Raw genomic sequence first — 20,398 nt, forward strand, 5'->3', positions numbered from 1 at the left:
GATTGATTGATATAGCAAGCCTGTCCTGACCGTCTGTGGGATTGTAAACACAAAAGCAAATATGACAAAGATTTACAGCTCCATTACCCATGTCATCCCCTCTTAGATATATTGTCATTTTAATAGGTTTTAAAACTTTTTAGACTTATGTCCTTTTTTACATATCAAAGGAAACACTGACTTGACTTTAAAACTCTTTAAAATCAAGTACTACAGTAACTTTTTTCTTTAGCTAGTGTAATTTTTAGTGCAGGGCGTGAGCTCATTAAACTTGATTAAAATTTAAACTCAGGGTAATCAGGTGACTTAAGAGTTACAATTCTGAGGTCATTAAAAAAGTATTGAGAGTACCAAGTCTTGTGACATTATTCTGGATGACAGTGACTTTAAATTTGCAGTAGCTCAGTTTGTAGGGACTAGATGGTCGCTGGTTCAAGTGCATGATGTGGACCAAGTCTGGAAATTGGTCTGGTAGCTGGAGAGGTGCCAGAGCATAACAGAGGTGCCCTTGGGCAAGGCACCCAAAGCTCTCTGATATTTCTCTTTTAGTGCATTAGTGCATGTTCATAAGCACAAGATGCATGTGTAAATAGTTATTTCTGGATAAAAATCTCATCCTTCTTTCTTTTAACATTCAAATGTCTTTTTTTTACAAGTTGTTATTTCACCCCATCGGACAGCATACATACAACAGTGACAGACGTTAAACATAATTACAGAAATTCAATTTTCTCCCCTGACCATCTCTTTTGTTCTTGTGGTTCATTAAGAGGCATCAGTATGACCAGTTAAAAACTACTAAAATGAGCTTTTAATATAACCACTGATGATGGAAGAAGTTTCTTCACGTGTTCAAATCAGACATTTAAATATCCCTCTGAATTTAACCGAACTGAAAGAGTCAAAACTGTATGACTACTTTAAAGTAGTCTTCTTATTATGGGCTTAAATGTGCAGTATGGAGTTTTGGTAGAGAAATATGAAAGTGTAAAGATTCTGTGGTTTATGTTCATAACTCACACACAAATTGTCTTCACAGAAAAATGTGGTGTCTGGAACACTTTCTGAAGATAACATCTTACACGAGAAGTTATGGTGGTGAGCCCGCAACAGTGAAACAGTAACTCTCCTAGCAGCTTTTTTAGCTCCACACAGTGTCACATGGACACATTTTTCCCCCTTTGAATAACGTTTGTGTATTTAGCTCAGAAAATTTACAGACATGACATGACAGAGGAAAGAAAAAAAGCTAAAATAGAAAATTTAGAAATCACTGAATATATTCAAACTTAAAATATGTTAAAGTAAAAATAAAATTAATTGAAGTAGAATATAGATAGATAGATAGATAGATAGATAGATAGATAGATAGATAGATAGATAGATAGATAGATAGATAGATAGAGAGAGAGATAGACATGTACATAACCTGAAGATATATGTGCTATTTAATCTATTATATCTGCTATTAAATAATATAAAAAGCAGTGACAGTGCAGAGTAAAAGATTACAATCTTTATTAAAAGAGAATTATATACAGTATTATTTCTTTTACTTGTGTCATGCCACTCAGAGAACCGGGGTTATGTAAATAACCTAAAGTTTCATTACAACGACACGGTGAAGTGGGGAGCGCCGCGGTGACGTCATCGTAAACCAGGAGGGGGGTGAGGTGGCGAGTCGCTGATCCACCGCCGGTATCATGGCTTCCTAAACAGAAGGGAGGGGAGAAAACACACAAGGATCTTTGTTAAAACTCACGACAAGATAATCGACCCTTCGAGAAGCTGAGATCAGGACAGAGGGCCTCGGCCTCCCCCCCTTTTTTTCCACCCTTCCTCACACCCTCGGATCAAGGATACACTTTATATTCGTGGTGGTGAATTTCCGTTGGTAAACCGTTGGAAGATGGCCGACCCGGCGGAGTGCACCATCAAAGTGATGTGCCGTTTTAGGCCCTTAAACAGCTCCGAGGTGACCAGGGGCGACAGATACATCCCCAAGTTTCAAGGGGAGGACACTGTTGTAATTGCGGTGAGTTGTTTTAAATCTTAACACAGCCTTCTTCTTCCTCCCCTCAGGGCACGGTTGAGCGTTACGCCATTTTTTTTGATTGTCCCTTAGCTACGATTAGCATGTGAGCTAACGTAAGCTAACATAGTGCTGACCTGTTTCACCGGCCCCGCCAGCTTACAGCCACAAAAAAAACTCAATGACATTGGATTTCTTGCCCCTTTTTTATGTCCAGATCGTGGACAGGCGGCTTTTGTTGTCAAATCCACATGAAAAAAAAAACTAACAAAAAACAGACTAATTACTCTTATTCGTAGTTGCCCTGTCATTGCTAAGCGAGCTGTCATTCAACAAAAGCCACAACACACTCACACATCAGGTTAAAATGTCGACAGTGTTAGCTTTCAAATCCGGCCTCGACATTGATCATTAAATATCTGTGCATCTTTACTGATAAAGTCATTAATTATGAGCAGTCATGGTCAGCAGAAAGCTTTGATTTTAATAGTGGCTAACACAACTCTGTAAGTTAGCAGACCAGGCCAGCTGCTGGTTGACAGATTAGCCGGCCTTAGCTAACTGGCTGGCTAGTTTTAATACTGTTGTTTAATTAAAGCTAACATGAGCTACCAGACCAGCCCGGCTGAATAACCTACATGTTTGAAGTAAAAATAAAAGTGTATGTTTCCATAATTGACAGGAGGAAACGCAGGACAATGGTCAAATCAACATGATATGAGTGGTGGGGAAAATATGAAATTATACTTATGCCATTTGTATTCTGTTGGCTCCCAATCATTTTTTTTAAAAGACTTCCTTGAATGAAGACTTTCTGTTTTGGATTTTAAACCAACATTTGCTGTTTACTTAGCCCTCTCAGTAACACAGACAACCCCTCCCCTTGATCAGAGTAATGTCAACAATTTCCACTTTAACAAAAGGAGGAAATGCCTTAACTTATACATGGACACCATAACCTTTTTTTTTTTTTTTTTTTTACTGAATCAACAAAGAGTTTGCCTTGAGGTTAGTTAACCGCTTATGTGAACTTGTTCCACTCGTTTGTGTGCTGAGAAGACACTGTTTGCACATCCATAATCCGTGCCATTTTGCATCTCTTCACCATCCCTACATGGCAGTATTAGACATCACACACAAAAGGGAAAGAATGATTAGCTTATTTAATTCAGAAACAACAACGGAGAGAATAAAAGCCGGGCTGACATCTCAAGTTTGAACATGCTAAATGTGCGTATGGCTCTAAGAAACAATCATGGTTAAACATTAGGTCTTATTCTGAGCAACCGCCAACTATGCTTGTCCTCGTGGACTTTGGCGTCTTTCTCCTCTGCTTTTAAAGAGTTTACAAGGCAATAGAAGCTGATCATGATTTCCATTCATGAAGTGAATTTGCGACTTTTGGCCGAGCAGACATGAATCACATCCTCTTTCGAGCAGGAGTACTAATTTAGGTGATGAACACGACAGGACTATTCATTTTCTGCAATCCAAAATAGATGATTGTTGGGGCTGTGGTAACTCCTTGAATAGTTTTGCTGGCACCGGCTTCATGGCTTTGACTAATATCAGGCGGACTGTCTGCACCCGTCAGGCACGATGCGGCCCTGCCCAGTTCAGAGTGCCAGTCATAGTGCCAGAATACCAGTGCACATTGTGAAGGACACGAGTGTTTCCAGCCTCGTCGGTTGCTCCTGCGTGCAGAAGCACAACACTTCCAGTACTCATAAGCAGCAGCGCAGGCCTCCTGGATAATCCCCCTGGGTTTTCTCTCCTGGTAACCAGCTGTTCGACCAATCAGAGCAGGCAGTTGGCCGAGTGCTGGGCAGTCTCTCCCTGGGTGGGGTAATTATTATGGTGATGTACTTTGTTTTGCAGATGCTCTTATCCAGTGTTACCGTCTCACTTATGTCATATTTTTTTTGGATCCATTTTGAAACTATCTAGGACGAGGACCGTCCTCTGTGTTTCTGCTGAAGCTTCAACAGCACATCTCGCAGGTTGTACAGTTGACCACACTGTATTGTAAAGGTACCTAAGAAGTAGATCTATGATTGCAGTACAGAGAGATGATGCATTTATATACACAGCAGGGTTGCAGGATAATGAAGACTGACATTGGCACATCCTTTTTCCTACTAAATCTATTCTTACTCAAATCTATGTTGTTTATGTTCATCACTTGATATTGAATATTTTGCAGTGGAGCGATTGAGCATGTTCACATCCTGATGCTAATGCTCAAACAATGCATTGTCTTACTTTCATTCTTCAGGTGTGCTGACTTGGATCAGTTAAAGATGTGACGATAGTTTGTCAGAAACAGTGAAAGACTTTTTTTATCGAGTGTGGCTGTACTCGGTAGCGAGGTTTGCACGTGTGCAGGAGCTGAATTATTCACGTATCCATCACTTAACTGTAAGTTTTTGCACATAAAGATCAGGTCAATCCCCTTGGCTTTACTAGCACATCTCCTCTTTGCATACAGCAGTCTGGGACATCCCACACACACACAGCTGAGCTACTTTTAGAAGGTGTAGTGGCGGAGGTGCGTGAGAGGTGAAAGGAAAGAAAAAAGGATTAAAGAGAGATAAGTGAAAGTGCTTCCCAGTGCACTCAAACAAGTCAACAACATAGAGACAACCGACACCTGTTCACTCCTGCCAGCTGTGTACAAACAGGGAAGAGTACAAACAAACGCACATGAACACAGCAGACCTGTTCTGCCTGGCAGCACATTTACATTTCATGCATCATGAGGATGCTGCAGAATAACCTTAACCTGTGTATTTAAAAAGCCTTGCCTGTGTAAGTATCATAACAAAGCATGAGGAAGCAGAAACGTGACACAGCACTTATTATTACTCTGCAGTTTCTTCTGTAATTACATTTTCTGCAAGTAATCCCATTAGAGCCGAGTGTAGGTAAGGAGGGCAGCGGCAGGCACAATGAGGACTTTAAACTGGGGCTGTGCCTTTGTTTGCTGACAGCGCCTGGCGGGCCTGATAGTGGCTCAGCGCTCTTGTTCTGGGCAGGGTTAATATCCAGGATATGGCGAGCTGGAGTGAATTATCAATGTATTAAGATGTTGCAGCGCCGTGTTGCACCGAGCTGTAGCTTTTTCCGATGCGACTGTCTGTCAGAATGAAGGGAGGATTATGAGCCAGGGTGCAAATTGAGGACATCTCTCGGCTTCCCAATCTTTCTGCTCCTGGTTAAGGCGCTGCACACTTTACAGGGACATATTGCGCGTTCACCTTGAGTTATGATTCTGTTGTCACACAACACTGATTGTAAACAGCAAAGCTTTAATCAGTGGCGTCCCCGAGGTGACATCTGCTGCTTGTCGACGCTCTCAGCCTTTCCCTGCTCGTACAGGTGTTAACACAGACAATAACTAATGTGCTGCCATGAAGGAGGAATGCACGTTTTGTGACCCGGGGCTTTCACCAGCTAATGGGCCTGTTTTATTCTGAAACTCTCTCTATACACCACGTCTAGAACCCCACCCTGTCAGGCTGCAGAAAAGATGAGTCAACAGGGACTTGAAGCCTCCAAAGACAGCGTGCCATCTCAGTTGAACCTCAGAGTTGCTTGGAGCATGAGTTTTCGGATCCTGCGGTTGTCTTCTTTTAACCCAGTTATTGATCACTATCTGACTGGAGTGGTGCTCTGAAGTTTGGATGGGCCCTGGGGATATCACAATCAGCCACAACGTGCTCCTGTGAAACAGGCTGCCTCTTTAGGCCAGTGGTATCAGCTCAGGTTCTTGTTTACAAATGCGGTGGTGAGATCTTAAAGTGGGATGATGTTTCAGGAAGGCTTCTTTCCAGAGGTTTACAAAAAGCCCCAACACAGGGTGAACTGGTTGAATTATTCCTTGTATGACTGCATGTTTCAACTCCTCCTGACGTAACCTTTTCTCTTGTTAAACGCTGTGGCTTCTACCTTTAATACCGAGTACTTTTCTCGTCTCTCCTCAGTTTGTGTTGAGCTGTAACTAAAAGCTTGAGATAAAACACTGAAGGCTGATTCATGAAAGAGCTTCATCACTTGAGTGACGCGTGTCATCCTGTACAAACGTCATTTATTTTCAATCTTATCATGAAAAGTCACCTCACCGTGTTTATTCATATAAACCAGATTTGACTGCAGAACCTGGCGTGGTTAACGGATGAGGGGCGGGCACTTCTGTGTTCGTCGGCTGATGTGGGGTGATGATGTCAGATTGATGATCAATGCTTACGTCGAGTAGATCCTGTCAATAAGGAATGAAGGAAATACTTCTTCCTACAAGCGAGTAGAGTTGAAGTGAGTCACACAAAGCAATGAAATGAAACGCTCAGGCTGAGAAAATAAATGTCTGACTGTTTAATAGATTTGTCTCATTTAGTTGTGTCCCCTTCTTATTGTTGCTTCCAAATGAAGACAAACATGTCACAGCACATCTCTGGTGAAAACTTGGGAGTGTTTTACGCTGCATGCATGCAGGCTTTTTATTGAAATGAATGATTCTGCTGTTGGACACACGGAAGGTCATGTCCAAATGATTTTCTCAACACTTTTTTTTTGGAGGCTTTGGTGTTGGACAGTTTTCTAAATTGCCCTCGTGTTGGTTAATTGGTGGAAAAGGAAAAAGTAGTGCACAAAGATCTGTTTACAAAACATGTCACCGGTAATTAATTTTAATGAGGCGTCACCGTCACGTGTTCTTGCCGTGCTCCTCGCTCATCCTTTTCCTCTCGTCTTTGCAGAGCAAACCGTACATGTTCGACAGAGTGTTTCAGTCGAGTACAACACAGGAACAAGTGTACAACGCCTGCGCCCAGAAGATTGTAAAAGGTGAGCTCTCCTTTTGGGTTTTCAATCAGTGTACACGTGTCAGGCGTTTTTAGAGGCATGGAAAAAAACCCAAGCTGAACATCTTCATGCCCTTGTTTGTTCTGTCTAGATGTTCTTGAGGGATACAATGGAACCATTTTTGCATATGGACAGACATCATCTGGAAAAACACACACCATGGAGGTAAGGACGACTTCCAAGAACTGATCACTTTCAGTTGCATCTTATTTGAAAATAAATCCTCACCTCCTGTGATTTCAACGTTTGCAGGGAAATCTCCATGACACAGATGCAATGGGCATCATCCCCAGGATAGTGCAGGATATCTTCAACTACATCTACTCCATGGATGAAAACCTGGAGTTTCATATCAAAGTAAGTGAACCGTCCTCCCTGAGAAGAAGCAGGGAGCTGTCCCTCGTTCAGGAGACAGTGTCCTCCAGTTTCAAACAGCAGCTTCAGGAACTGTGACAAACACCAGTTTGACCAGAAGCTGTACGTGTTAGCCACATGCTTCCTGTTGTGCAGTTTACTGTGACAGATTGTGTTGAGAAGCAAAAAAAGGCTCTGTTTGATACTTGTTGAGCGAGGAATAACGGGATGTGTGTTCCTGACACACTCGCTTGATTTCAGCGTTTGCCTGTGTTTAAGTATCAGAGGGGAATTTTCTATTTAAAGGTGTAAACACCTGAATAACAGGCTACAAGTTAAATTTCAGTCACGGGGGGGGGGGGGGGGGGGGGGGGGGGGGGGGGGGGGGGGGGGGGGGGGGGGGGGGGGGACAGATGGCCCAGTGGTTATGTTACGCCCCATGTGTAGAGGTTGTAGTCCTCATCACTGCAGCCGTGGGTTCGAGTCCGACCTCGGCCCCCTGCTGCATGTCCCCTCTCCTCCCAACATGCCCTGTCTCTCTTCTGCTGCCCTGATCAAGTCAGGTACAAATGGCCCCAAGAGAAGTTTAAAAACATCATTAACTTAAAGCAAGAATATGAAACTAGCAAGTCATGCATCTTCCACCTCTTACACTTCTGTTTTGGCTGAGTTGCATGTTTCCCTGTGCCTCTTAAATCTGTCCAGTTTTTTCAATAAGAAAAAAAAACAAACATCATCATCTTTGACTTTTTTTTTGTATTTGTTTGTGTTACATTAAACCTGTGCAGCTCTTAGATCACTTTCAGTAAACGGATTAAACCCCTGTGTGTTTTCATTCTCTCATCTGGTCTCAGCTGGATTGTCCAATAATATGTTGTGTGTGTGTTCCCCCCCCACCCTCTCCCCCTTCACAGGTTTCATATTTTGAAATCTACTTAGACAAGATCCGGGACCTCCTGGACGGTGAGTGTCTGTGAAGTGAACACAGTTTGGACTCGTCTCCGTCTTGTTGTAGCAGACTGCGTTGACAGACGTGCAGCTAAAAGCCTGTGAAATGTCGCCTTAATTAATGAGCATCTGTAGAAAGGAACATGATGAAGGAGCGTTGAAGCTGTTAACCCTCTGACTAGTGTGTTAATAGTCGACATTTTAAATTTTTTTTTTTCTACATTTACGACAAAGAATTGATGTAAGCCATAAAGATACACAGAAGATCCTTCCTCCAACATGAATACCAACAAGAAGCTAAAGATCCAAACTCTTTATTTTGAACACAAAGGAAAACAAACAGAGATTCTGTTGCATGTGCTGCTTCACCTCCTCATATTTCCTGCGTCCCGTATCTCGCGCTCTCATTGGCTTTCAGGTCTGCATCGCTGTCATGCTGATGGACACAGATCACACACAGCATGATTAAGGCTGAAGCGGCCTGCGTTGCAGACAGTGAATTGCTGTCTGCTTGGTGTTTCAGGGCCTTTGGAGCACTTTGTCTTAAAGTGTTATTTCCCCTCACACTGTCTTCTTCTCTATTACAGTGTCAAAGACCAATTTGTCCGTGCATGAAGACAAAAACAGAGTGCCCTATGTGAAGGTGAGATCAAAGCTCCTATCACGTGTAAAGCCTTGTTTAAAACCTGCCTGTGAAGGCCCATTATCTGACCTCCTGTTCTGCTTCTTTGAAGGGCTGCACTGAAAGGTTCGTCTGCAGCCCAGAGGAGGTGATGGACACGATCGATGAAGGCAAATCAAACAGACACGTAGCAGTTACAAGTAAGTTGCCCTCCGCCTGTTTTACCACCAAACATCCATCCACTGTAGTTGTTTCCACACCATGACGTGCGTGTCCTTCGTCCCCTCAGACATGAACGAGCACAGCTCCAGGAGTCACAGCATCTTCCTGATCAACGTCAAACAGGAGAACACTCAGACAGAGCAGAAGCTCAGCGGCAAGCTTTACCTGGTGGATCTGGCCGGCAGTGAAAAGGTCAAAAGATCAGTCCGCATGTCCCAGCTCATCCATTCTCTCCCCCCCGTGCCATCTGCTCGGTCCACTTTGTGGATTCGTTATTGAGGTTGTGGTCTCTGTGATTTTCAGGTCAGTAAAACAGGAGCAGAGGGAGCTGTGCTGGATGAAGCCAAGAACATCAACAAGTCTCTGTCGTCCCTGGGAAACGTCATCTCGGCTCTGGCTGAAGGAACGGTCAGTTTCTCTCCTTTAAAGCATCTCTGGAGCTGGATCATGTTTTCTGTGCTTCTGTTACACGCAACATTTAAAGGACGGTGATCTGGTTTATTATAATGAGGAGCTTATTGAGGTGCACTGACACAGAGGTGACTTTTTGAGCATAACAAATAGAAGATCAGCTTCAACCGCTGGGGATCATTTTCTCCCAAATGTTTTCCGAGCCATCTGAAATCTGAAATGACAGTACTACTGTGAATGTAGCAGACATCAGGGAAGTCTACTGTTTATTAGCTGCACAGCCCAGAGCTCGGTGTGTTTAGAAAACCACCATCTTTTCAGGCATATTACTTTGAAAGAGGCCTTTTTTTTTCTTTTCTTTTTTTTTTACACTATGTAGAAGTTCTTTGTGCTGGAGAAACAACCCGAGGTGATGAAACTGTCCTCCGAGCAATGTTTTTCTTTAGCTGCTCCTTGCAATTTCACGCTTTTCACATTAATCAACAATGGGTTTGTTCTAGGACCCCTGAGCCCGTAAACAACCTGGAGGTCGACAGCCGCTGATGTGTTTGTGATTGTCTCAAACAAATGAGCTATTGTACGAGGAAGTGTCCTTCCCGACCAGGCAGAGTAGAGTCTGACAATTTAACGCAGGCTGCTGCTGCTTAGCTGTTTGCATCAATACCACAAAAAAAACCCTTTTTATCTTTTAAGCTTGTGTCAACTACAGACCCGTCTTTGGGCTTCTAGCCCTTAAAAACCCATTCAGTCCAGGATAAGACATCTGGAGTTGCAGAACTTGTTTTGTTCCTGCTGAAATTCAGATCCGCTCATTTGTGCTTTGTTCATAATGTCTCAGGCCTACATCCCATACCGAGACAGCAAGATGACCCGTATCCTGCAGGACTCTCTGGGTGGTAACTGTCGAACCACGATTGTCATCTGCGCCTCGCCTTCTTCCTATAATGAGGCTGAAACCAAATCCACCCTCATGTTCGGACAAAGGTTGGTAGAAAAAAAAGTGTTATATTAAAAATACCTTTAAGGTGGAATCCTTTGTTTTCAAATGAATCATTTAAGAGAGGTTGAAAGGTCAGTTTATGGGTGTGTACAGATATCTATTGTTGTCATGGTGACGGCAGGGAGGGGATCAGCTTTGTTGCGTCTCTTTAAGGGAATATTGATGCACCCGTTAGACGCCTTTCAGTGGGTTACAATCTGTTTGTGTTCTTTTGCGTTCAGAGCAAAGACCATCAAGAACACTGTCACTGTGAACGTGGAGCTCACAGCAGAGCAGTGGAAGCAGAAGTACGAGAGGGAGAAGGAGAAGAACAAGACCCTGAGGAACACCGTCACCTGGCTGGAGAACGAGCTCAACCGCTGGAGAAACGGTGAGGATGCTTTTCTTCCACTTCAAGGACCTACGCCCTCAACATGCTGTTCACAAACCATGAACAGTGTTAAGTTCAATTCAGCTTCTGCTCCAGTGCAGGTTGTGAGGAAAGAAAACTGAGCTGCAGGTGTAATGCTGGAACGCCGAGGAGAGACGACGCGCACTCTCTGTGTTCATTTACCTTCAGTGTTCTCACGTACCTTTACATGCTTGTGCTCCCACCTCAGGGGAGAGCGTGCCGGTGGAGGAGCAGTTCGATAAGGAGAAGGCCAACGCAGAGGTTTTGGCTCTGGACAACATCATCAACGAAAAGACGGCGTCCACGCCCAACATCCCCGGCGTGCGTCTCACTGACGTGGAGAAGGACAAGTGTGAGGCTGAGCTGGCCAAGCTTTACAAACAGCTCGATGATAAGGTACACAGGAGGCCGATGACGCTGACCCACCGTCTCTCTACAATATTTAGAATTGCTGAAAATTGAATCAAATGTACTAAAGGAGTGAGTGTTGGGCTGGTTGTCTTGTTTCCAGGCTTCAGTCTCTTGATAAAAGGAGTCTGAGTTGTCAGTGGAGCCAGACTATGATAGTTTAAAACGTGCTACCCAAACATTCTCCTCACAGAGTTTCTGTGATTGGCTACGTGCATGTTAACCCTGATTGATTGTTTGTTTGATACAGATCTGATGATTAAAAAAAAAAAAAAAAGATAGAAAGGAGGATATTCGCTGATGTGGATCAGAGGAACAGTTGTTCAAAGGATTTCTTTAAATTTGATCATTTTTGTTAGATGCAATTATTAAAACCAGCACTAATGTTAGAAACTGAAGCTTTAATTGGTGGATCGATGGCTTAACGAAAGAGTTGGACTCTCTGACCCGGTTGATGTTGATTTGAAGTCGGACGATCTCTATGAAATTGCTCTAAACGACGCGTCCAATCAGGCCAACGTAGCTCGAGTATTGAGTGTGTTCTTTTAGGGTGAAGCAAAAACTAATTCCACACAAATCTAAATCCAGACTTTCATTAAACTGATCTCGCCTTTTTTCCACCTTCAACCTTTGTGTCTGTGCTCTTCACAGGACGAAGAAATCAACCAGCAGAGCCAGCTGGCTGAGAAGCTGAAGCAGCAGATGCTTGACCAGGAGGAGGTGAGTACTCGAGGTGCAGGTGCACAGTGGCCTCTTGGTCTTTGTAGTTTTTATATGTGTGTGACGTAACATGAAGCCATCAGAGATTTTAGATTGTGATGATTGTTTTTCTAAAGCTTGTAACACGTTCCCTCTTCCTGAATCTAAACGATTGAAAGTGTCGATGTTTGATTTTATCTTTAAAACATTGAACTTTATTTCACTTCTCTTCCCCACTCGTAGCTTTTAGCTTCCTCTCGCCGCGATCACGAAAACCTCCAGGCGGAGCTCAACCGCCTGCAGGCAGAGAACGAGGCCTCCAAGGACGAGGTGAAGGAGGTGCTGCAGGCTCTGGAGGAGCTGGCTGTCAACTACGATCAGAAGAGCCAGGAGGTGGAGGACAAGACTAAAGAGTTTGAGACCATCAGCGAGGAGCTGAGCCAGAAATCGGTGAGCAGAGGGCGCTGTGACCGTTTAATTTTAATGACATGGCTTTTGTTTGTCCTTTTTAATTAGGCTGCATTAACATGCTTCACACAAACAAACAAACAAACAAACACTATAATTAGTCTTGAACAGCCTGCAGGGATAACAAGAGCATGCTGCAGACGAGCATGCACACATCAACTGCTGCTCCAGACGCATTCACAAGTTTAAAAGGCTCGGCAACATGATGCATTAAGAGGAAAAAAAAGCAAATTTCTTCCAAACAGTAGATTTTAAAATACTGCCTTATTATGCATAGCTTCACCGCGAACAAATTCAATCCTTGTTTAGTTTTAAAAAATGACAAGAAAAAGTCCAGCTCTATAACCTACTGGTCATAACGTTTTTAAAACTACGATATGTCCTCTCCACAGTGTTTCTTTTATTTTCTGTTGTTGATTTAAAAACAGTAAAGCGACAAAGACTAGATGCTGTCCCTGTCTGTGTCTCTGCAGTCCATCCTGTCATCTCTGGACTCCGAGCTCCAGAAACTGAAGGAGATGTCCAACCACCAGAAGAAGAGAGTGACCGAGATGATGTCCTCGCTGCTCAAAGACCTCGCTGAGATCGGCATCGCCGTAGGCAGTAATGACATCAAGGTACTGAAATGACTGGTCTGTGGTTACCATGGCAACCACTTTTTCCACCTTTTTTTTTTTAGTGGCAATAAAAGCCTCTGAAGACCCTAGAGGGGAACAAAATCTAACACATTAGAGTTGGTTCAGTTGATTAGAAGAAGTAGTAATGGATTTTTTTCAGTGATAAAATATATTTCTTCAATAAGATTCACAACCATTGCCTTCCCATAGAACACATCAAGCATAATGATAGCAGAGATACTCTGCTAATGGAATACATGACCACCTGTTCCTCCCCTCCTCTCTACCTCCACCTGTTAATTTTATCTTCAATCATCCGCCCTTCCAGCAACATGAGGGAGGCAGCGGCATGATCGATGAGGAGTTCACCGTGGCTCGTCTGTACATCAGTAAGATGAAGTCCGAGGTGAAGACCATGGTGAAGCGCTGCAAGCAGCTGGAGGGCACCCAGTCGGAGAGCAACAAGAAGATAGACGAGAACGAAAGTGAGCTGGCTGCCTGCCAGCTGCGCATCTCGCAGGTACGAAAAACTCGCTGCAGTAGAGCTTTATTTTGAAATCCTGATATTAATGATGGTATATGTAATGATTTTTTAATAATGTTTCCTGTCTGCAGCACGAGGCTAAGATCAAGTCCCTGACTGAGTACCTGCAGAATGTGGAGCAGAAGAAGAGGCAGCTGGAGGAGAACGTGGACTCTCTGAATGAAGAGCTCGTCAAGCTCAGCGCTCAGGGTACGTCACGTCACGTCTGAGCTTCAACATAGAAATACAAGAAGGACACTGAAACTCCTAATTCAGAAACCTTCATTCAGCACAGCACAGCCAGCTTGAAAAACCTGCTGGGGTTTAGTTGTAAGAACTTGCTTTGAACTGAAATCAGCTCAGCATTTCTAAGAGCTGAAAGAATGTGAAAGTTCAACAGCAGAAAACATTTGGTTGTAGCTTTCAGCGTGATTTAGTTTCTTATCTCGGTTTGAAATGTTCTCACACAAACCAGCTGCACAACTTTGTTTATAACACCACTGGGGGGAAAAAATGGCATCGAAAGTAAAACCTCCTCTTTGTTATTTAAATCCATTACTGTGGTTCAGTTTGGAATGACATCACTGTGTTTATGTCCGCAGAGAAAGTCCATGCCATGGAGAAAGAGAACGAGATCCAGACTGCCAATGAAGTCAAGGTATGTTCCTCAGCCCATTTAAAAAAAACTATTTGATTCTACAATGAAGAGAAGGTTGAATAGAAATGTGAAAATGCAAATCACAGTGTTGTTGGTACAAGATCTAATGCCGGTTCAGCTACGTGCTAGCTTGACATCATGTCAGCGACACACAGTGTAACTTTGTTTACCCGAGTGTCTTTCCTCTTCTTCAATGAATTTGTTGGCAAAAGGCAAGTTTATTTGTATAACACATTTCAACAACAATGCAATTCAAAGTGCCTTACACAAGACATCAAAAGCATCATGACAGAGGACAGAAAAGATACATACACAAAAATAATAATAATAAAACAAAATATTAAAAAACAAAAGGCAACATATGGAGGACATCCAGCAGAGATCTGAACCTCTGAGCTCATCCATGGCTTGTTGCTAAGCGCTGATATGAAAGCACAAAAAAAGCCTACGAATGGCTCTTGAAATCCACGGGATATTTAAACATGATGCGATTTGTGTTGGTCCTTTGTTACCGTTGTCTCACGGGAAGTGACCACTCTGGGGACCAATCAGTGGATTCCAACCTTGAGGGTGTGATCGGTACACTTGGCCCCCCTAACAGAAGAGTAGCAGTGTGGTTACACAATAAATGCTAACCACACAGATCGACCTGAACCGGGTCTAAGTTGTGCTATTGTTAACTTTTTGTATCAACTTAGTCAATGTTGATGTTTTTTGTGAAGTGATCCAATGTGTCCAGTAACATAGCATGCATTGTGTGTTTTCAGGAAGCCGTGGATAAGCAGATTCACTCCCACCGTGAAGCTCATCAGAAGCAGATCAGCAACCTGAGAGACGAGCTGGACAGCAAGGAGAAACTCATCACCGAGCTGCAGGAGTAAGACTCTTATTGTCCTCCAGTATAAATGTTAACGGACCTCTTCATCCTGGTGGTTGTTGTTCTAAGTGGAAGATGACTCCGTTTAAACTGACGTGTTTGTCTGTTGCAGTTTGAACCAGAAGATCATTCTGGAGCAGGAGAGACTCCGAGTGGAACATGAGAAACTCAAATCCACCGACCAGGAGAAGAGCCGCAAGCTGCATGAGCTCACGTATGAAATTCACTCGTATACCTTATATGGTCGAACACAGTCATTATTATTTATTTATCAGCCAGCACTGTGGCGTGTGCACTTGTTTAGGTCTCACCTGTGGTTGTGTTTGTTGTTCAGGGTGATGCAGGACAGAAGAGAGCAGGCCAGACAGGACCTGAAGGGTCTGGAGGAGACCGTGGTAAGTGACTGACCCGTTAGAACACAGTTACTGAGGTTTGGTTCTCATTATATGATGAGGTTCTGTGAGTAGATTTGATGTTTACAGCTTGTTAGGAAACATGCTGCTTGCTGTTAATGCGTAAAGGAGAAAGACAGTCTGATGTGAAGTGTTTATTTGACTCGGCAGCTTACAGTAAGGCAGCCTCAGCTTGGACACAACCTGTGATCTTCAGTCTCATATCATGTAAAGTGTCCCATTGATCCCTGTTCCTTGTGCATGTTATCTACCCGTGCAGGCCAAGGAGCTGCAGACTCTGCACAACTTGAGGAAGCTGTTTGTCCAGGACCTGGCTACCAGAGTGAAGAAGGTAAAGCACGAGGATTCAACAGTCTGCTAGAAGAATCTCTCCTCAGTTATTCTAGGGAGAATATCTTTGGGCAAACTTCATGACAACACTTTGCATTATTTATGCGCAATGTTTTCTTTTCTTGAATTATGCAGAGCGCTGAGATGGACTCGGACGATACGGGTGGGAGTGCAGCTCAGAAACAGAAAATTTCCTTTCTTGAGAACAATCTTGAGCAGCTCACCAAGGTTCACAAACAAGTAGGTTCTTTTCTTCTTCTTTATCCTTTTTACACGTCCTCCGCCTGAAAGCCATTTCTTCTTTTTTTTCTTTTGGTTTAGTCCCTTGTGTTTCCTGCCTTGTAGACCTTGAAAGCTCGATCAAATGAGCGCTGTTAAATGATGTCAATTGTCCCACAGCTGGTGCGTGATAATGCAGACCTGCGCTGTGAGCTTCCTAAACTGGAAAAGCGTCTTCGTGCTACAGCTGAGCGGGTCAAGGCCCTGGAGTCTGCTCTGAAGGAGGCCAAGGAGAACGCCGCCCGTGACCGCAAGCGCTACCAGCAGGAGGTGGACCGCATCAAGGAGGCCGTGAGGGCCAAGAACATGGCCAGGAGGGGACACTCTGCCCAGATCGGTAAGAAAGGAGAGGACTGGTTCTTCATCTGTTTCAATTACTAAATATAATCAGGAGAAGTGCAAAAGTCCCTGAAATATCAGGCCCGGTCGGCAGCCTTACTTCATCGCTCCTCTCTCTTCACAGCCAAGCCCATCAGGCCCGGACAGCAGCCAGTGGCGTCTCCCACACACCCCAACATCAACCGCAGCGGAGGAGGCTTCTACCAGAACAGCCAGACGGTGTCCATCAGGGGAGGGAGCAGCGCCAAGCCCGAAAAGAAGTACGTTTCACAGCATCTCTCTCTCTGTTTCAGCTAGAGGACGAAGCGATGCAGGAACCGAACGCGACAAGCTCGGAGATCCACTTCAAGACGTTCGATTCGCTTTCAGTCGCACAAATAAAAGACGGCAAAGTGTGAGACAGTCAAAACAGAAGTGATAGGTGGAACACAGAGATGTGATGATGCAGCGTGTGGTTTTCACAGTCTGGAAGTTAAAGTGCAGATGATGCAGACTCATTCAGGCTTGTTAGTTGTGGTCAAGGAGGCGGGACTTAAATGTCAGTGCAGGGGGGGTAGACCCTGTGTGGTGTCATGGATTCTGTTTTCTGTGCTCCAAGTGTGAATAATGGTAACGTCTCTGCACAGGTGTTGACAGATCATTTCCTGTCACGTGTGCAGAACGTACGTGGTGATTGGCTGTAGTCTTCACTAGTTCTTTGACATCAGCTCGTGTGTCAGGGCCTTTAGCTGCTTTGCTCTAGATGTGGGTAATATAGACTTTTCTTCTCTCCATGGTGGCAGTTCTTTTCTTTGAGGACGTCTCGCCCACTGTGGAAACAAAAGCCTTATAAATCAGAGAGGTTCTCAGTCCTCCAGGTCATGGGAACTCAGAGATGGTCTGAAAGGCTGCTGGACTTGGTTGTTGGTTTGAGTCATCAAGTTCAATGAAACCGAAAATGTTTTTAATGAAGCTGTTCACTCTGTGACGGATTGAAGCAGCTGTATGAAGAAAACAAGAGGACATTTACTGACGGTTTCCTTTTTGTCTTTGCAGCTGAAGAGAAGCAGATCAAAGGACGACACCACTGAAGAAGAAGAAGAAGAAGCCGATATCACCCCCCCGCCCACCCCGACAACTTGTCATTCCATAACAGCGAACAGGCTCCTCGTCGTTGCTTTGGAGCCACGAAGGAGTTTCTGAATTACAAATATATATATATAAATATTCCTGGCCTGTACAGCTCCGACCCCCTCACCTCCACCCTCCCCTCCCCCCCCTCCCCTCACATCCCTCCAATTCTCATCATGACTTATCTCCTTTTCACCTACTGGATATAATAGAAAAATGACAAAAATGTAATGTACAAAATTTAAAATAATATTCTTATCCACCGAACCAAACGCAGTCTTGAGTGCAGACTCGACGAGCGAAACCGCGCGCACCTCAAAAAAACGTGTTGCTTCGGGGTTTTTTTGTTTTGTTTTGTTTTTGTTTTGCACAGTCTGTTGTCATCTGTCGTCGTCGTGCGAGTACTTCTGCACTGTGCCAAGCTGAATGTAACGGTAGAAAGATCGAGAAAAAAAATATCACAACCATTAACAAAAGAAAAAAGAAAAAAAAAGAAAAGGACACCCCTCCCACGAGAAATAGCTTGATCCTATAGGCTAACCTCTGTACATTTCCTCATCACTATTACCGATTGTTAACCACACTTTCTCTGGATGGATTTTACATGCTTCTTAAAAGACATAAAAATGAAAAAAAAAAAAAAAAAAAAAGTAAAGTGTACGGTTTTGAATTGACTAGATGGCGTTGAGCACTGCTGTTCTGTCCCCTGTATTGTACAGATGTAAAATTGGCACTACTGCACATGATTCTCTACAGAGAGGCCCACACGAGACAGGGGGGGGAAACACGGAGAAGCCGAGACGTGCGACAGTGTACTGTAGATGTATTTAAGGAAACACCTGTGGAGGCCAATTGTTTTTATCATTAAGTTAAAGAAAACATATACTCGTTTATTGGTGACTTCATGGGAAGGATGTTCAGACTGTAAGGAAGGAGGAGAATGATCCGGTTAACACGACAACACTTCCACCTTTTTAGCACAGGCCCATGCTACGTAGCTCAATGTTTTTACTCTGCTCAGTGGTTAATAATGCTGTGTTAATGGACGCCGTTCATCCCGTCTGCACATAGACTGAGATAGAACACACAACACTTGTCCTGTCCGAGCTGGGTCGCTGTCACTCACCTGTCCTATCATGATTTCAAGGGTGCCTCGCTTTGATTTTTTTTTTTTTTGTCTTCTCTCTCTCTCACGCCCTTTTTGGTTTGTTGTTGTTTCTCATAGGTTTAGGACTTCACTGTAATTACATTTGCCCCTTTAGTTGTACATTTGCAGAAAATCTCTGTTGGTTTTTTTTCTTTTTCTTTCTTTGGGGGCTCATTTGTTTTATGTACTGTATCTCTCATTGTTCCATATTTGGTGGAGATGCGTATTTGAAGTGGGAGCTGCAGGCTGGGGGTGTCAGTCAATGGGGTCGGACCCTTTGCTGCTGATCAACCAATCAGGAGAGCAGGGTCTTAAATTGCACAACAATCTTCTGTCATCATCTGGAGGAAGTGTTTGTTTAGCTCAGTCTAGTCAGGGGTGTAAGATTTATTTTGTATTCTGTTGTTTCGCTCGTATTTTTAGTGTTTTTTTTTTTTTGGTTTTTGTTTTTTTCCCCCATAACATGGCTTGATTTCTTTTTTTCTTTTTTTTGTCTTTAAACCCTCCCCCCTTTCCTGCCCCGTGATGAAGCCCCGGTCACCTAGCATTGTCAAAGAGCTTGTTGTGATTGTGACCCCAGCATGAGAACACTAACATCTGGTGCAAGTGCAATAAACTGTCAAATACACTGAATATCAGTCGACGGGCCGGTGTGCTCAGGGTGAGCTGAAGCAGTGATCTTGTTGTGGTGGAGTCAAACTCCTGCCCCTCTTCTCTGTCAGCTCACTTTCTAAATTACAATTCTTTTCTTTCATTTGTGTTTTCTGAAAAGCTGAACGTCATTCTAATCCAAAGCACTTTTGTACTGGACCGTAAACTCTCCATGTCACACTACACTTCTCCGTACAACACGTGTGGTTGTTTTAGCTTTTCAGAAATCGACAAAGTAAGAAACGTGCGCTCCAAAAAATATGAATAATTTGTCGAACATTAGCGGAGTAAAAGTTCCAGAAGTGTGTGTGTGTATGTGTGGGGCAGGGGGCAGGATTTTGTCTTTCTACTAATAGGATGTCATCCTAACACCTGTTACTTGGCAACAAGAACCATTCACTTCTTCAAAAAAAAAAAAACCTGCACTCGTACAAAGAAGAAAACACTCCATTGGTGGCGGTTTTAGACTGGAGGGAAATACGTTTCCAAAGTCACGTAACTCAAACGGTTTGATGTCACATTAATGTAGTAATCTCACGTTCAACAAGCTGCAGGGAGGAGTAGCCCCCCCTGCATCTACAGGACAGGACAGTGTGTGGTGTCTATCAACAAGGTTTATTCCCTCTGTGTAATCTTAGATTAGTTAAGACTTTGCAGCATGGACCTCAAAATGTTCAGCCTTTGACCTTCCACCGAAACTGGATATGAAATGGGGAAGCAAATAAGATGATTTAAAACAAACAAAAAAAAAAAGCAGCAAAGAATATTTGTGGTGATTGCCGAAATTGAATTCTGATTAATTATAAATTAAAAACAAAAGTGTAGCCACTTTTTTTTATTACTGTGTAATAGTTGGTCAATTTTAAACAGACAGTTTTGAGGATCCATCGGTGGACATGGTACTGGATCATTCCTGGAGAACTGGGGGCACAAATGGAAGGGCTCTGTTGTGGACCGAGACGGGAAGTTCATGAGATCACAGTTTTGGATTGATTGCATGATGTAAATGTATGTGTGATTAAATAATTATGAGAAAGAG

General features: G+C 43.5%; 1 protein-coding gene across 1 annotated transcript; it reads left to right on the top strand.

Annotated features, from left to right (window-relative positions):
• Window positions 1-1,627: 1,627 nt before the first annotated feature.
• On the top strand, window positions 1,628-20,397 carry LOC306826351 (kinesin-1 heavy chain). The gene is made up of 26 exons (XM_079347609.1): window positions 1,628-2,035; window positions 6,787-6,874; window positions 6,984-7,057; window positions 7,145-7,249; window positions 8,161-8,209; window positions 8,782-8,837; window positions 8,929-9,016; window positions 9,106-9,230; window positions 9,342-9,446; window positions 10,288-10,433; window positions 10,671-10,819; window positions 11,049-11,236; window positions 11,900-11,968; window positions 12,191-12,397; window positions 12,889-13,032; window positions 13,361-13,552; window positions 13,648-13,765; window positions 14,158-14,213; window positions 14,981-15,090; window positions 15,203-15,304; window positions 15,425-15,485; window positions 15,763-15,834; window positions 15,969-16,073; window positions 16,233-16,449; window positions 16,576-16,711; window positions 17,487-20,397. Exons 1-26 carry the CDS (start codon window positions 1,910-1,912, stop codon window positions 17,488-17,490), a joined length of 2,892 nt encoding a protein of 963 aa, XP_079203735.1. The 5' UTR covers window positions 1,628-1,909; the 3' UTR covers window positions 17,491-20,397.
• The last annotated feature ends 1 nt before the right edge of the window (window position 20,398 follows it).

This window comes from Symphodus melops (genome assembly GCF_947650265.1).
Source record: "Symphodus melops genome assembly, chromosome: 7".
Lineage (NCBI taxonomy): Eukaryota > Metazoa > Chordata > Actinopteri > Labriformes > Labridae > Symphodus > Symphodus melops.

Coding starts and splice junctions, on each gene's coding strand:
- LOC306826351 (XM_079347609.1), top strand. CDS start 1,910: ATGGCCGACCCGGCGGAGTGCACCATCAAAGTGATGTGCCGTTTTAGG. Junction 11,237..11,899: donor ACAAACAGCTCGATGATAAG/GTACACAGGAGG, acceptor TGCTCTTCACAG/GACGAAGAAATCAACCAGCA. Junction 15,091..15,202: donor CTCATCACCGAGCTGCAGGA/GTAAGACTCTTA, acceptor TGTCTGTTGCAG/TTTGAACCAGAAGATCATTC.